Below are 18,390 nucleotides of genomic sequence, written 5' to 3'. Positions count from 1 at the left end.
AATGGTGGTAATGAATTAGGCAAACATTTAAAAAACTGTTTTTACCAAAACTAATTTTTCAGTCTATTTACTCAAAAAAGACATTAATGAGAGAAACCTCAACCAAAAGAAAAAATGTAACCATTCAGTTCCTTAAATTTAGGAGTGGATTTTTTTTTTATAAATTTTTTAATAAAATATCATCTTTTATTATTTAATATTTTTTTCATCTTTTTTTTTATCTCATATACAAAATATAAAGTGAGATATCATACTTTATTAAACAATTAAAAAAAATTAAAAAGAACCATTTTTCTTAATAATGATCATTAGCAAAGATTAGGTAATAGAAGTGCCTTTCTGAGGTGAAAGAGTCACGCTGTCAATACTGGACTACTGGTAGGAGTCAATCTTTGTTCCTTACAACTGTCATCCAGAGATTCAACAAAATTAAATCTATACATGTAGATATTTTGATATCATCTACACTTAAGAATTTGCCATATATATAACAGTATACGAGTATTGATTATACGAAGTCTTCTCAATGTATAAAATTCTCGAGTAAACAAAATAAGGGAAAAAAATGATTTCTTAAAATATTTTCTTTAAAAAATTCTACATAATAAAAAATTTTAATATATAAAAAGAATTTAATTGATGGATAACAGTATTTAAGTTTATAATTTAAAATTTAAAACAAACAAATTTTTTCTTAAAAAATTAACTAACTTTAACTAAAAAAAAGTTAATTATCTAATATTACTTATATAAGAAATATTTATTTTGCTAACATAGTATTGTATAGATAAATATACATATAAAATTATTTTAATATTGACAATGCACCAAAATTAAATTCATATAAAATATAAAGTATATATAATTTTTATCTATATCATACTTTAGAATTTATTTTTATATAATTTGTTATTTTAAAAATGATATATATTGTGTAAAATACTAATTGTAAAACAAAAACTCTTCTGTTATTATTCTAGTTATCTAAAACTATATACATATATTGTAGTTTAAGTTTCTCTATATACCGTTTTGATTAACTTTTGCAAACTATAAACTTCTGGAAAGTGAATTAACCATGCCACGTCAAGGTACGGATCCGCGAGTCACAGATCAGTGGGCTATACAAGCCTAAAAGGGATATGTAACCATGTTACAGATCACATATATAGTTTTAGATGGATGGATTATTCATCCTCGTTGAAGTCAGAATCATCGGTTGCGTTAGCATCATCATCATCATCATCATCATCGTTGTCACTTTCGGATTCGCTCATCACGTATTTGGCTTGCGTCCTATTAGCTCGCTGAGGTCTATTTCTTACTGCAGATGGCGCTGCCTCAATCACTTCCTCCATAATGCTCGCTGAGGCTGAAGAAGCAGAACCAAAAGACATTTCCCCACTGCCAGTTCCTTCTTTTTGCGCATTACTTAGCACAGAACCACTCTTCTTGTTGAATGGAGACTCCCTCATCTTCCTCACCTTCTTCTCCGGCGAAGAATTCCCTGAACTTTCGGCTGGCTTCAACATATCAGTTATGAATTTCTGTCCAAGTAACTCAGATTCCTTTTTGCTTGCACCTCTCTTCCGGATGGTTGCAGGAGGCTTCTTCGCATTCTGGGCAGCAGGTTTTCTCCCACCCTTCTTTTTCACTGCTTCCGGAGCGGCCGGCTGTTGTCTTTCTAAGTCTCCATCATCATTCTCATCATTGTCACTACCAGAAATGTCCAACACTAAGTTAGACGATGCCTTCTTTTTGGCGCCACCCCTTTTGTTGTACTCTTTCTTCGCAACATTATCATCAGCTGATTGCTCAAATTGCATGGCTGTTTAAGCAAAAACGAGGATGAGTACCTCGTGGAATTCTCAGATATACAAATCATTTTAATTGCACTGTTACATTATAGTTTACTTTACCTGCAGATGCTGCAAAGTTATATGCAGCAAGGCGTTCTTGAAGAGACTGAATTTCTTCATCAACCTGATAATAAGCATGTAAAGACAATAAGTGCTCAATATCAATTATCAATCAACACATATACAGAATACAATGTGAAAAACCTTGAACTTGGCATACCATTTTTATAGGCTCTTTTTTGGAACCAACCCTGCCTTTCGGTTTAGCGACCTCAGGAGCATTCTCTGATAAATTGCAGAAGGGAGAATTTAAAGTGAAGATCGAAATTCAGAAGTCAACATAATAATTATGCATTGTATATTGAAAGTCACTTCTAACAACGCAGGCCTACCTCTTTCCATTGAGGAATTCGATATGTCTTCGGCTTCCTCCTCAATAACGTTGGCCTTCTTAATATTCTTCTGCCGTGGTTTCTTAGATGCTTTTGTGGTAACAGCACGAGTAGATGTCTTTTTGTTTGCTTGACTCGATCTCTTTCGTTCTTCCTCTGCTTCTTTGGTCTCCAGTTCCTTGATGGAAGCAACAAAAGATAATAGTAAGATTAATGTAATCAAATATGAAGGATCAATATCAATTAAGTAATGATATTAAGGAACTGTCTTTAGTGTCTTACATCCAGTTTCTTCTCGAGCTGATCCAGATCCTCCATCCACATGGACTTTGGTGGTGTTGCCTTCAAAATCTCATACTCCTTCTCCTTTTCATCTTTTTCTGCTAGTAGCTTCTGAACACTTTCGAGTGTTAAAGTTCCAATTGGCATGGATAGTAAATATTCATAGTCGCCAACTCTTGCTCCTTCAACATTGACAGACTCGGTTTCCTGCTCTTCGGGATTGTCATCATTGTCCCCAGCAACTTGTGGTTCTGCAGATTTACCTTTCCTTGGCATGGGAGTGAAACCCTTCTGCTTCAGCTCTATCAACAAATCAGCTTTTCTCCTATTGCTCACAATAATCTCTCCATTAACAACCCCTAATATAAACCTCACTTTGTTATCCAGTGTCAACAAAACTCGTTCAAGATTATCCAGTTTATATTTCTGCATCGTGACAAATAGCATTTCAGTTCTTGCTCACTTAAATGCTTGGTGTCAGAGTAAAATACCTGTTCCCATGTCCATAACTCACCTTCCTTCTCACATAATACTCCAGCCTAAGAGGAAAGAATTCTTCAAGAACTGCAAAAATTAAAAGGACATAATTAGCGGTAAAAACCACAATGGAAATAAGATAATCAAGACAACTGCGAACTCTGAAGGCTATACTTTGTTCTGGGTTGTCATATTTCTTAATCTTCCCTTCTGCATCAAAAAGATGCATGTTGCTTGTGCTAATAGAACTGGACAATTTAAATTTCTTCAACAACCCCTCTTGCATGACCATTGGTACTTTTTCCAGCTTCATTCGGACTTCTATGTCAATGGTAGCATCATCACCATTCTGCCTGAAATCCTGCAAAACGGAAAATTTACCTTTAAAGAAGGCTCAACACTTACTGCGTATAGTATGACAAAATGCTTATGTCGGTTTACCTCAATGAGAGGATCCTTTACAGTAGGTGACCCATCAGTTAGAGATTCAAGGAACTGTTTATAATCCTGAGTCCACTTACGGATAGGCAGCTCTGTGATCCTGAAAGTCTGCTCATTTATTTCCTCCACCATGCCATTGACTATGTACCCACCTTCCTTGGCACTTTTCTCAATGGTTCCTTTGTATCCTCTATACCATGGATCCATTGGAATCATCGTCTCACCATTCATCATGCGCCTGACATTGGCAATAATCTCTCTTGGATTATAATTAGGAATGTAAGAACTCCAGCCAACCCCAATACCCTCACTTCCATTTACGAGAACCAATGGTATAACAGGTATATACCTGCAAGGGGAAATTTTTTAAAAGTTCCACACATTAAATTCCTTAAAAATCAAGTAAAGAAAATAAGAGTTCATTAATAAAATACGGAGGTAACAGAATACCAATTCGGTTCAATTGACTTCCCATCCTCGTTCAAGTAGTCAACAAGGTTATCATCATCTTCGGGGAAGAGGCGCCGAGTAATAGGATTTAGTTCTGTGTAGATGTACCTAGCACTTGCATGATCTTTACCACCCTGCAACAGCCAAACATCAACATATAAAATTTGAAGCAATACAGAAACACAGAAGATTACAACATGAACAATGTATTAAAAGTCATAAACAGGTTAACCTTACCAAGTTACGTGTACCAAATTGACCATTTGGTTTAAGAAGGTTAATGTTGTTGCTGCCAACAAAATCCTGTGCCATTCCGATGATGGTGCTAGCAAGACTTTGCTCTCCATGGTGGTATGCTGACTGCTCAGACACATAACCAATGAACTGGGCTACTTTTATTTCTTTGGTCAACTTCTTTTTAAATGAGCAAAAAAGAATCTTCCTTTGACTGGGCTTGAGGCCATCAATCATCGAGGGAATGGACCTTTGGAGATCTGCCCTGGAGAAGAGTATTAGCTCTTTGTCAACAAAGTCTCTGTAACTTATATGCTTTGCCCTATGATCACGGCAAGTGCCAGGCTGCAACAACAAAGTTTGCATATTTTCATCAGCTAATACACTCCAGAACAATAGTCTCTTTATAGTATGCACTACATAAACAAAAGTGTAACACTTCAAACCTCAAAGTTACGAATCCATGTCTTTCTATCTTCAGCTTTCTTCTTACTAAATGCCAGCTCAATTGCGTCCCCATCATAGTCATCTTCCCAAACAAAGTCCTTCCTGTGTTTTTCAAGATCTCGAAAGTACTCTCTACCTTCTTGAGGAGTGCTTGTACCCAGACCCTATGGAGAACAAAAGCATAAATCAATGCATATAACATAAAAGCTTTGAGCATTTGGAAATTGTATCCTACAAGAGAAAGAAGTTCTTAATTCTTACAAGTTACAGCAACAAACCTTGTAATATTTTATCTTCCAACCACTTGCACTGTTTCCCAAACTTTCTCTCCAGGACTCATAATCAGGCATCGAATAAAATGATAATTTTGTCCCGTTTGAGTGAGTAGCCTGATGAAAAAGCAAGAGAAAATATTCGAAGATAAAGGACCATTAAAATAATAAATAGTACTAAATGGCTACTCAATAAAAGGATCAGCCATACTAACCCTTATTATAGGAGTAGTAAATTCAACCATGAATGTAGGAACTTTTAGTAGTGACGGCCAAAATGAATGAATGAAGTTTATTAGTAACCCTTTGATGTGCGAACCATCAAAATCCTGAAAAGTGAATCAAGTTTAGCCAATCTGACGGTCCGTAGCCACAGCATATACAGTAAATGTGTCTAGTACGAAAGGTTATACCGAAACAAAAAAAGAGCACATAAAGTATAAGATCACAAGTAGATGACCTGATCAGCCATTATCATCAAATGACCGTATCTTAAAGACTTGACGTTGGTATACTCCTTGTTTTGCTGCAGTCCAAGAATTTTCTTGATATTTTGAATTTCTTCATTTTCAAGTATCTGTTTGCTGCTGGCTTCCCGCACATTGAGTAATTTGCCTCTCAAAGGAAACACGCCATAATGATCTCGGCCAACTACAGAGAGCCCGGCCATCTTCACATATAATCAAGTATATCATGTTTCTGCCTTTCTGGAATTGACACCAACAAAGTTTGGCCATAAATTATTTAGAAACTATAAAAACGTACCGCAAGGGCCTTAGCAGAATCACCCTCTGTCAATATCAAGGTGCACTTATCTGAGCTCTTTCCTCCTGCATCATTAGCATCCTCTAGCTTTACAATCCCACGAACTCTTTGAGACTTTGTTCCATCAGATTTCTTCAAATCTTTGCTTTGTTTAAAATCAGCCCATGATAGGAGGATATCCATTATCCCAGAATTTGTAACTGCATAAATTCGTGAAATCAAGTGTAAAACAGTAATTCCTACAACCTGAGTATATTACAAAAATGGAGATAACACATGGGCTGCTAGGATGATAAACCTTCTTTCAGCATTGATTCTGGGATATCACATTTTGAACCAAAACTATTTTGACGAGTTGTAAGAGTTTCTTTAGTTTGGGAATCAAAGGCAGGATTGTCAATGAGAGCATTGACAAAAACCCATAAATGATTCTTGACATTGTGCGCCTTAACATTGGCATCCTTTTTTTTCTTATTCACTTTATTCATCACATAGCTTGTGATCTGATTAGTAACATAATCAACGTGAGTACCACCCTTGATTGTGGCAATTGAATTCACAAAGCTGACCTGGAAACAACAATCACAACATCAGACTAAAATTAATAATAATGACAATGGACACGCCTACATCACTTCACTCCATGAGCTCTTTAGTTACCTGTTGAAACTGTCCATCGCTTAGACTTACACAAATCTCCCACCTATCACCCACTTTTGCGTGAATCCTGTTGAAATATAGCAAACTCACATAAGAATGATATAATAATGTAAAAAACAACAGTGTACAAGCTAAATTTCAAAGAGAGGAACCTTGGAAGGGGAACTGGTCGGTTTTTCTCAGCGGACTTCAGATAGAGATCAGCATATTCACGAAAGGACTTTATACGAATCAATTGGCCATTGAGTTCAACCTTGACAGTTTTCCCAAGGCACCCAGCCAAGTCAACCACCCTCTTCTTCATCAAAGCAACAACATCCTCTTCCAAATAGCTCATCTTGAACTTATCCAAATCAGGTTTAAATGAAACCTTGGTCCAATTCTCACCTACTTTGCACTTCGTTATTGATGGCTCTGATTTCTTCCCCATATTTTCCGAGAACACCTTCAAGAAAACCATTTAAGCCAAGCACGCTTTCAAAGTCACTCCAAAAAAGCTCATACACAGAACATAAACCATTCAATAACAAAAACTAACACTGAATTGATAAACAAAGTTCGTAGGTGTTGAAATTAAAGTATTAAATTCATTTTTCACATTAAATAAACAAAATTAACTGTAATTTGATGAACAGAATCGCTAAGTAACCAAATTTCAGTTTAAACCATTTTGCATATTCAATATCCAAAAACCAAAGTAAATTGATGGACAGGATCGCTAAAGTTCCAAATTAAAACAATTCTCCACGTTAAATAACAAAATTCACTGTGTAATTTAGCCTAAACGAGGATCAAGAGACTCTAACACACTAATTCATACAGAACAATGAACATTCAATAACCAGAACCACAGGTAGTTGGCAAAATTGAATAAGCTTGAAGTTATGTCAATTCTTAATCCCTAATATCCAACTTAAACCGACTCCTCATATTCAAAAACCGAAAATCAAAACAAAATAAACTATCAAAGAAACATAGCGCTGAAACTTACCTGCTTGTACTTCTTCTGTCGCTTTCCGTCAGCAGTCTCGATTATGAATTGCGTCGAGAAGATGTTCGTCAACTTGGCGCCATAACCGTTTCTTCCACCGGTGGTCTTCTTCACGTTATCGTCGTAGTTGCTACTCGTCAGCAAGTGTCCAAAGATAAGCTCCGGCACATATACCTTCTCCTCTTGATGGATCTCAACGGGAACTCCGTCTCCGTTATTAAAAACCGTTATGAGATTCTCCTCGGCGTCAATTGTAACCTTAACGGAGTTCATGGACGGATCTCTCTGCTTGTTATCTGCAGCGTTAACGAGGATCTCGTCGAAGATCTTGTAGAGGCCAGGGACGTAGGTGATGGATCGGTGTACCATCTCATTGTTCTCGCTGTAAACCCATAGGGACTGTGTGTGCTTCTCTATGGATCCGACGTAGGTGTCAGGGCGGAGAAGAATGTGCTCCAGCTGCGTCTTCTTCTGATACATTTCTTCAATGGTTTTGCCGTCGCCGTTGCCATTGCCTGCGGTGGCGGTTGGGATGTTTGCATTGTTGCTGCTCTGTAGCGGTCGCTTCTTCGGCTGCGATTCCATGGCAGAAGAGAGAAAAGAGTGAAGGATTGATGATCTACGAAATTTGAATATGCAGAAATGGAACTTAACGGTAAGGTGTGTGGGGTTTGAAACTGAATTGAATCTGTGATATTGGGCGGGAATTGAATCTAACGGGTGTAATTTTATTTAGTGTATCCAACGGATGTGGTTACTGATTAGTTACTCGGTGTGGCGATGGCGGGCTAAATGGGCCACCTCATTCTCTTAATCTCCCTTTTCTGATAATACCAAAAAAAAAAAGTTTACCCCTTTTCTAGTTTTCTTTTTTCTTTTTAATATTTTTTTTATTAATCTTTGTTTTTTTTTAAATATCATCAAATTTGTTGTTGATATTATGAGAATTTATTTTTTTAAGAATTATTTTTTATTCATCTTTATTTTTTTAAGTATTATGAGAATTTTATTAATCAGTTTCTAAATATTATCAAATTTGTCTCTCCTTTTTTTTTTGTGTCAGGTGTTTTTCCGCCAAGTTATACAATTATTGATAAATATTTGGACTTTTTGTCTTTTTTTTTATCAAGTTCTATTGAAAATAAAGGACTTAGAAGTCAGTCACGGAAAAATATCTAAAGGCTTTTCTATGGGATAACCTTTATTTGAGTGAGACTTTATCTAAGTTTTCTTTTCTTTATCTACTAATTAATGACTATTATTTTTTTTTACCATAAAAGATAAAACTTGACCCCTTCACAAATATGGGCTAACTTTACTTCTATTCGTAGATAGATATCTCTCTCCGGTCACCCAACCTATCAGAAAAAAATATCTTCATTCCATCTCCATTTATAGGAAGGCATATTTATGTAGATAATAGATATTCAAGTGGGTATTAATAAAAAAAATTTGAAAAATTTGACAAAAAATAACACAAAATAATAAATCTAACACAATACAATTTAACAGAATATTTGAAAGATCTCTATTTTAGTAGGTTTTTTACCATTCTAAAGCGAGTCATTTTTTATTAAAAATACTAAATAAAAAATAGAATATATACTTATAAAAATTGGATCCACCATTTTTTAATTGGAACTGGATTCTAGGTAGTAGGTATGACCATGTTCCATTGTTCCATAGTACGGGACCGTAGAGCTCAATGGTCATTCAATAGTCAATACACAATAGCTTATCACACCCAACCCAAAAGCACATGCCCTAGCTTTCAGCTATCAAGTTCAAGGCGATAGAAGATAAGCACATGGTATTTTAATTAAAGAGTTGAACCTAAGAAACTAATTTTTAGTAATCACCATGATCACTTTTTTTTTTCATAAGAAAAAATTTAAAAGACCAGCATTTTAATTAAAATTTGATCGGCATTTAACTAAAAAAATAAATAATTTGATATTATTAGATATAATTTTACACTATTAAAAATATTAATAATAATTAATTAATAATTACAAATTACAAAATTTACTGGTCTCTGACATTTTTCTTTCTATAAAGTACATATATTTTGTTCAATTATGTTCATGTATTTTATATATTTTAATTTATACGTAATATTTGTTGACATATATTTTTTGTGTTCAAATGTAAGTTAATAAATATAAAGAATATTTACCAATGAGTAATAGCTCAAATAGCATAGTCTCTCCATATTTAATTAAGAGGTTGTGAATTCGAATCTACTTTGATAAAAAAATATTATTAATACAATATAAAGATATTATTATAATTTATCTACAAAACTCTTTATATTTTATATATGTGTTGTGTTTTTATATTTAACAAAAATTTGAAATTAACATCTCCGTATGTGTTTTGTTGTGTTGTATTTGTGTTAGTTCATACTTTATATAGAAAACTTCTATTTTATCTTTACACTTATTATCTCTTCTCACCTCAATTTTTTTTTTCTTCTCAATACCACTCTTATTACCACGAGGACTACAACCTCATTTTTTAGAGATGAGTATGGGTCATATTAATTTGGATTTAAGGTGAAATTAGAATCAAATTAATTGAATTATAATTGATTCGATTTATTAGTTTGAATTTACATTTTTTTATTTGTATATCTGAACAAAATTAAATCAATTAAAAATAGATTAATTCAGTTTAGATAATTGAGTATTCGATGAAACAAAAATTTATAAAAAAAAGAATTAAAAAAACAAAATTTTTATTTAAAAAATTCTGTAAGTATAATAAACATCATAGGAACGGATCCACTCCTTAGGGTGTGGAGGCAAGCGCCCCCACTACAATTTGAAATTTTATTGAGTAGTATATAATAATATTTATTTGTCCCCACTAAATTATTAAATTTAATCTCACAATAATTTTTTATTCAACTTTCGACACTTGATAGCCAATTTGAGAACTTCATATTAGATGTCCATTATAATGATCAAGTTTCAAATTTAAATAAGATTGATGTTCTTTCTTAGAAATCGACTCGAAATAATATTATCTATCCATTTGTATTTCTTCTTTTAAAATTAGCTTTAGTTTTTTTCATAATAACAACACTAATTAAATGAACTTTTTTCAACTATGAATATCATCAAGAGCTAATTATATGAAAGTGAAATTTTAAATAATAGTTTAACCACATATACAAAAAAAAAGACATTTTAATTATATTATCATGGTTTTAAAATATGAAATATAAAAAATTAAATTTTAAATTATATGTTATTATTTAAATTACTATTTTAGTATTTTAATTTATAATTAGATATTTTGAAATCTAATCATATTTTACAGTAACAAAATATAATTATAACAATAATTATGCTATGTATACATAAAATAATCCTTGTACAGAATAAATCTTAAATATAAATTTTGAAATACAAAATACACATTAAAAATAAGTTAAATGATATATGTATTTATACAAAAATTTATAGTAGATAATTTGATAGCTAATTTTTTATGTAAACGTAATATTTTTATTATAAAAATTATTATCATCTTATATATATTTCGCCCCCACTATCAAAATTTTCTGCCCCCACTATCAAAATTTTCTGGATCAGTTACTGTTAATAGAAATAATCTAAATATTTTAAATACCAAATACATTAAAAACTAAACATATTAAAATCTAAACATATTAAACACTAAAGACATTAAAATCCAAATATATTAAAAGGCATAAATATATTTTAAATTTATATTTTTTATTTAATTAATATATAGTCGGATTTTCGAGTTGGTTCGGGTTCCGCACTCCTAAACCGTTACCCGAATCAATTACTAAAAAAAATTATTGATTTGGTTCGAGTTGGATCCAATTACCTGTTGATTCTATAACTAATTTAATTGGTTCGATTCGAATTCGAACGTCGAATATCAGCAACCCGTACTCACTCCTACCTTTTGGGCGACCACCCTTTGGCGGCCATTGTTAAACAAATAAAAAACAAATAAAATCAAGTTAAACATTCAACAATAAAAATCCTAAATAATCCAAGGTGCATTTAAAAATGTCAAATTATCTAAATGAACATTCTAAATCTAATATAAAAAAAATCCAAAACTCTACCAAAAAGTTATGGAAAGATACCCATGTTAAAAACATTCAAAACTAAAAAAACCTTAATTATAAAATAGAAAAAATGAAAACATTCAAAAATGTAAGGGCTAATATCCAAAACTCTATATAATTGAATATCCAAAACACCATTTAATAAAATATAAAAAACTCTATATTATTATTGGACATCCAAAAATTACATATAATTGAACACCTAAAATTTTATATAATCAAACAACTAATTAAAACTCTCACGGTATTATTACATATTGTATAAATATTTCTAAAATAAATAATTATACATTTTTAACAAAAGTTAAAATAGTTAAGAATGGTTGAATCCTGTCTGTGACATATGGAGCATACAACGTTTAGGAACTCAACAAGAAATAAATACCCATTGCAGATCATAATTCTTGAATAGAAGGACTCACATATTTAAGTATTTATTCCTAAAAATATTTTTTAAAAAACGGAACGAGTTTTGCAACTCAGTAACTAGATAATACATCTATAATTCACATGAGATCATATAAATATTATTATAAAAATAATTTTAGTTAAAAAATAATAATTTATATGAATGAGTGAATCAATAAAGGAGTTCTCATACAGAAATCAAATCAAATAGTCTACACTTGGGCGGCTCTACCTCTAAGAGTAGCCCTTTCCTCTCATGTTTGTACGGAATAACAGATCCAACGTGTGGCCTACACGTTAGGCTAGCAACGCCCCTGCTAGTTGAGGTCTGAGCCACATGCATCTAGGTTAACGTCATAACCGCCGTTAACTACGATTTTCTAATACGAGCCTCCCAAACCAATTCAAAACATAAAATTTCAAATATAACAAATTCTTCTGTCTTCAAACATATAATGTATCAAACCAAATCAAATAATACTTTTTCATCTAAATCCTTTTCAATCATATTTTCTCAATCTTAAGACATTTCAAGCATATTTCACAATTTCAAAATAAGTGAGTAACAACAAATACTTCAATGCTTAAAAAAAATACATATTTGAATAAAATCAAATATTTTAAAATAACATAAAGCTTCATGAAACACGCATATAGCCTCATAAAAATATATAGTCTCATATGCATATTAAAATGAACTTAACAAAAATAAACATTTAGTTCTAATAAATCGATTATAATTCAATATAATTTAAAATCCTTTGGTAATAATATTTTACATAATTAAAAATATCATTGATAATTATTTAATGGTTACAAATCACAAAAATTATTAATCCCCTGACACTACTCTATTTTATTTATTACTCTAAACTCATATCTGCAAGTACTTTACAAACTCATTTTCGAATACCAGATTTATATTTATCTCGTTTATCTCACTTTCAATCTAAATATGATATATTTTTTTTATGACATTTCTCCTATTTGAAATATAATTTATAGTCTATAAAAATAAAATATAAAATAATTAAAAAAATAATTTTTGTTTCCAACGTTTGGGGTAAATCCTATTTGTGTCCCTAACGTTTAAATCGTCTTATTTGTATTCCTAACGTTTGTAAAAGTGATTTAATGTTATCCTGCCGTCAATTATACATCATGAACGCTTTAGTTTGAGTTTTAAAATTTTCTTCTTGAAATTAGAATACAAATGTCTGAGATAGAATCGATGATCTACTCCGAAAAAATAGCTCATCAAAAATTGAAACTAATTCCTGCAACATTTACATAATTCACTTTTTAGGGACATAATTAAATCTAAATACAAATAGTGGGTATAATATTAAAATTGAACACATCCAATCGAAACTTAATTGAGAATGAATACATAAGTGAGAATAATTGAAAAATATAATCTGATTTGTTAGTATAATTGATAGTAGGATAACATTGAATCACTTTTATAAACGTTAAGGATACAAATAGGATAATTTAAAAGTTAAAGACACAAATAAAATGTATTCCAAACGCTGGAGACAAAAATAATATTTTACTCAAAGATTTAAATTCATCAAATTAAATCTATTAAAATTCAATAATATTTCAAATATTCATTTACTGCCCGTACTATATCCACTCCAAAATCTAATTAAATAATTGAAACTCCACCCTTTCAAAACACGACAGATCAGATTCGAATTCACTCAAAGTTTCATGTTTAAAATTTTCTTTGTTGCATGTTGTTTATAAAGAAATTAATGTTGACATGAGAAAAAAAAACATCAAAATCATAGATAGGCAACAAATAATTAAACTTCACGCCTCCCTTATTAAAGACCCGATAGGATCAGCAACGTTAATTAACTATGGTTTATTTAATCTACAAAAATTAGGTTCAATACTTTGTTGGTCACTCAATGGGAGACAAATGTGTCGGAGTATGTACAGTGGAACGGAAATAATAAAAAAGAAAATAGTGTCAATTAATTTGCAGCCTTTTAAATCGTTAGAAACAAGAGATTAAAATGATATAATATAAAAAGATATTTATAAATATTAAAAAAATTATAATAATAAAAACATAATCTCTTATAATAAATATTCAAATATATTAAATAATATTAATTGATTCTAATTAATCCTAATTATATTCTAACATAAATATTCGTGTGTTAATATAACACAGTAGCTCCAACAAAAATGGATAATAAGTAGAATAGCATATATCGGACTCGTTTTTTGGATATAAAGATTACAATTGTGTTATGTTACGATATGAAAGTGGGATGTGATATCTAGTGATGTGGTGGCTCCATTTTTTTAATTTTACAAAAGAGAAAACAGACCGGTCAATTTTCTTAATTGTGAAAGATAAATATAAATTGAACGCTCTAATTTACAGTGGGAATAGAATTTAGCACCAAAGAGACAGTCATTAGGACAATTAAAACTATTCACAGATGTGTAGACTATTAGCTGTATAAGTCAGAATCAATGATATTTTATTATGTCAAATGTACACAATATAACATAAGTTGTGATTGATTTATCAGAATTAGTATGATCTACTGAAAGTACTATTAAGAAATAAAGAGATACAATGAAAATTACACTTGTATCAGAGTCACTATTTTGTAGGGCTATTCAAAGCTGAATTTTAATACAATTGCAAAAATAATAAAGTCGTTGAGGCTAACCCCTCTATAAAAGTGAAATCAATCATTGCGAAAGTACAATCGAAGTTCAATTATACCGTAAATTATCGCAAAGCAATTTTAGCAAAGCAAAAGTCAGTAAAAGAATTTTCGAACGTTGAAAAGTTTCATACAAATAAAGTTTTGTCCATATGTGTCACAAGGAGTCATCAGTTGCAGTTCATTTCGAAACCATGTCTACGTACTAGGGAGATAATTTGGTAACTGATATCCGAGTATTATATCGAGTCTTTTGGAGTTATTGTCCTCGTATTAAAGTATTTAGACATTACAAATTAGTTGTCCAGGTAGATGGGATTCACTTGTATGAAAAATATAAGAATTGTCTATTAGTTACAGTTTTACATGATGGTAACAACAATATTGTTCCTGTTGCATTTGTCATTGTAGAGGGAGAGACTTTTGGTGCGTGACACTTTAGTCTAAATAACTTGCGACAACATGTGGTGATACGGGATGGTGTGGACATTATCTCTAATTGACATGACTCCATTAGTTCAACTATTGTTCATAGTAATAGAGTTTGGTCGCCTCCTAGAGCTTTTCACATGTTTTGCATCAGGCATATAGAGTCGAACTTTTTCAACAAGTTCAAGGCACTGTACCTGCAAAAGCTTATCATCAACATAGACAATTTCGAATATATTGAAGTTTGTTATTGTTATAGTTACCATTATGATGAATGTCATTTATACTTGGTGTTTATACTTTTTTTATCGCAGGATATTCGAGGACGGTTCACGGATACGAGATGTGTTATTAGCATTTACACGAACAAGGTGACACTTACACTAAATGGCTGGACCGGATCCCATGTAAATAGTATGCTTTGGCATTCAATTGTGGATATTGATGGATCATATGACTAGAAATCTAGTAGAGTGCATCAGTTCGGTCTTAAAGGGGTGTGCAATTTCCCAGTCTCCGCACTTATCAAGGCAACATTTTATAGGTTTAATGAGTTGTTCACCAAGAAAAAAGTTGAGGTTGAGCTCACATTAATGCTGGACATGTTTTTTCTAAACTTGTGACCTCTAAATTGCATGCAAATCATGGTGCATAACCACAGTCGTCATTGTCACTGTCAGATTCCTAACCAGCATCTGCATCATTGTCCTCATCCTTGTAATCACCATCAGAGGGATCTACTAGGTAGTCATCAGTCTCGTGATCAATTTTCTTGGTGCTCTCCTTAATTAGACCCATTGGAATACAGCGTGGGTTTCCGCTATTTACAACCCCTCAACCCTTGTCACTCTTACTTGAGTTAACAGATAGTCTTCCTCTAGAATTTTTTAAAGGAGCGCGGCATCGATATCTCGAATCCAAAGACCTCCTATCCAGAGTCATACCCAGTGGCTGGCTAGATTGTGATTGACATGGATCCAGAATCATGAACCCAAATAGTTGGCTAAATGAAACTGCATCCGCTATGTCAAACTGTGAAACACTCTAATACTACTGATGTAATGTGTATGATGGAGTAAATTGTAGTGTAAAATGTGTGTGACGAAAATATGGGGTTGAGAAATGTTCAGCTGACTCTTGGATCAATGTAGCTTGTGATTATTGCTGTGGCAGTGGTGGTGAGTGTGACTGCTACTCTTGATTTTCCTAATTCCCATTGGATTTTCCTCTTAGTTTTCTTACACCACAAAATCTGACAAGTTCAAACGGTTGCTATATTTTACGCAGTACGATTACATGTAAATCTCTAAGGTAAGCTGTAGTTGCACGGAAAGCTCAATAAGAACAGGACTATACCTATTCGTCCATTGCATTACCCAAAATGAATGGGTGGTGGATCAGTCAAAATTTTTAGTGTCAGTCAGGACTTCTCTGTGTGTTCTGTCTAGATCATATTCTTGATGTGTAATTTCTTGAATTAAACCAAATTGTCTCCTAGATCTATTTGTTGTATGACACTCAATGCATTTAAATGATATCAATGGCACTGTAGTGCTTCACACAACTGAATGCTGACGGATGTCTACAAAAATTACGTATGGCTCAATGCGATCAACACCATAAGCCTCCTACACAGACTGGACATATTAAAAGAAATAGATTATCACACATCAAATAATAATAAGGTTCAAGCAAAAACAGACATTTATATCATGATAACATACTTGGCCTTCTTGCAGTTCATCTAATGACTTCCTAAAGTGGGTAAGAGAATAAAATCTATAGCGTCGGTTGTCAGCACGCTCCCAGTTACGACATCTGACATCATTTATTTCATTAACAAACTTTTACCCTAAATATTAAAATACAATGTGCAACACTTAGTTAAAGTTGTTACTATATAATTTTTACCTATTTTCAAGCGGAAAAAGTCGGGGGCCGCTAGAAATTGGCGCAAGAAATGGTAGACGAATCCAAGTCCAAGTTAGCAAAAGTGTTAGTGGACCATTGATCTCCTTGTAGTCGAAATGAGATGCCCTATCTAGTGCTTTATACAAGTGTGTTAGTATGCTGATCCCCAACTAAATTCTCTGATCTTGGCGAAGTCGCAAAGCAAAGGCAAAAATTTTCAGTACACCGTTGTCCCAAACTTATCTCCAAACAAAATTGTCCCAAATAATAACATGATGTGACACTTCACATACCTCTGAATGTCATTTTCATCAGTCAAATCTAAACGATATTTCATATTTCGAAGCCACGTCAACTTTATAAAGCTTCTTCTACAATATGTCTTTCTAGGTAAAACCTTAAACTGGTGTAAATATTCAGCCTCTAAGGCATTATGACTACTCATAGTCACTCCTGTCATTGGAAGACATTTGTCGGAAGACCGAGAATAACAGCTACATCTTTCAATGTCTTACCACACTCACCAACTAAACATATATGTGTGTTAGGATGCCACCTCTCGATTAAAGTGTTTATCATTGTCAGTTGACATTGATTATTCCAATATATAAAATGTGATAAAAGTCAATCTCCTGTAAATACTCATCCACAATAGGATTGTACGAATCCGACAACAATAAATGGTTACACGTCAATATCTGTAAGCTCCACAAAATGTAGCCAAATATTACATCAAATAAAGTTTATCTATAAATACTAAATAATTAAAATTTTCATTAATTATTTTATATTTACTTATTTTATCACAATTTATAACCTTAAAAACATAATTATTTATTATCACTAACATAATTTAATTATATTTAACAAACTACCATTAATTGCTCAAATAACAAAATAAAATTATAATTAATAATAATTTTAATAATAATATTATTATATTATTTCTATTTTATTATATTCACACATATACATAAATAATATATAATAACACATACAAGGCTATCCAAAAATTTTAAATAGTATATCTTATTTTCAATAACTCTAATATTATTAATAATAATAAATAATTTATTAAATTATTAATTAATTAATTTACTCAATTATTTCAATAATAATTTAGCTTCTAATAATAATTCATAAAAATTAAATATATCTAACATATAATTCTAATAATAATTATTAAATAAAATAAAAATATATTCCTAATGTAACCTATGTTAACAATATTTGCTAACTAAATCTAATAATACATTTTTAACTACTATATGTTAACTATCATTTAATCAATATAAATACCATTAATCTTTAATATTATCACTAATATTTTTGCTGAATCAAAAAAAAAAACTTATATAGTTAAAATAATTATCAATATGAAACTCAGGACGATTAATATCTTTAATTCAAAAATTTTTGGCATTGTGTCATTGAAGTTGAAGTTTTTCTATAATTTTAAATAAGTGGAAGAAGGTTGAAGAAGAGAAAAGAGAATGAAGACTTCGGTTTCGATTAAGCAAAGAGGAGTAAAAAATTGCATGGAACATGTACACAAACCCTCAATT

The 18,390-nt window shown here is 31.6% G+C and overlaps 1 protein-coding gene across 1 annotated transcript; it reads right to left on the bottom strand.

The window, feature by feature from the left end:
• Window positions 1-1,015: 1,015 nt before the first annotated feature.
• Window positions 1,016-7,874, bottom strand: LOC107477451 (DNA topoisomerase 2-like). The gene is made up of 19 exons (XM_016097467.3): window positions 7,271-7,874; window positions 6,432-6,724; window positions 6,280-6,346; window positions 5,918-6,188; window positions 5,620-5,819; window positions 5,315-5,524; window positions 5,070-5,183; window positions 4,861-4,971; window positions 4,582-4,746; window positions 4,139-4,480; window positions 3,902-4,035; window positions 3,452-3,800; window positions 3,185-3,371; window positions 3,048-3,097; window positions 2,534-2,959; window positions 2,252-2,429; window positions 2,080-2,144; window positions 1,920-1,983; window positions 1,016-1,828 (listed from the first exon to the last, which is right to left on the bottom strand). Exons 1-19 carry the CDS (start codon window positions 7,853-7,855, stop codon window positions 1,188-1,190), a joined length of 4,452 nt encoding a protein of 1,483 aa, XP_015952953.1. The 5' UTR covers window positions 7,856-7,874; the 3' UTR covers window positions 1,016-1,187.
• Between the last annotated feature and the right edge of the window lie 10,516 nt (window positions 7,875-18,390).

Source organism: Arachis duranensis, chromosome 3 (genome assembly GCF_000817695.3).
Source record: "Arachis duranensis cultivar V14167 chromosome 3, aradu.V14167.gnm2.J7QH, whole genome shotgun sequence".
NCBI lineage: Eukaryota > Viridiplantae > Streptophyta > Magnoliopsida > Fabales > Fabaceae > Arachis > Arachis duranensis.
This window is presented reverse-complemented; position numbering and strand designations above follow the sequence as displayed.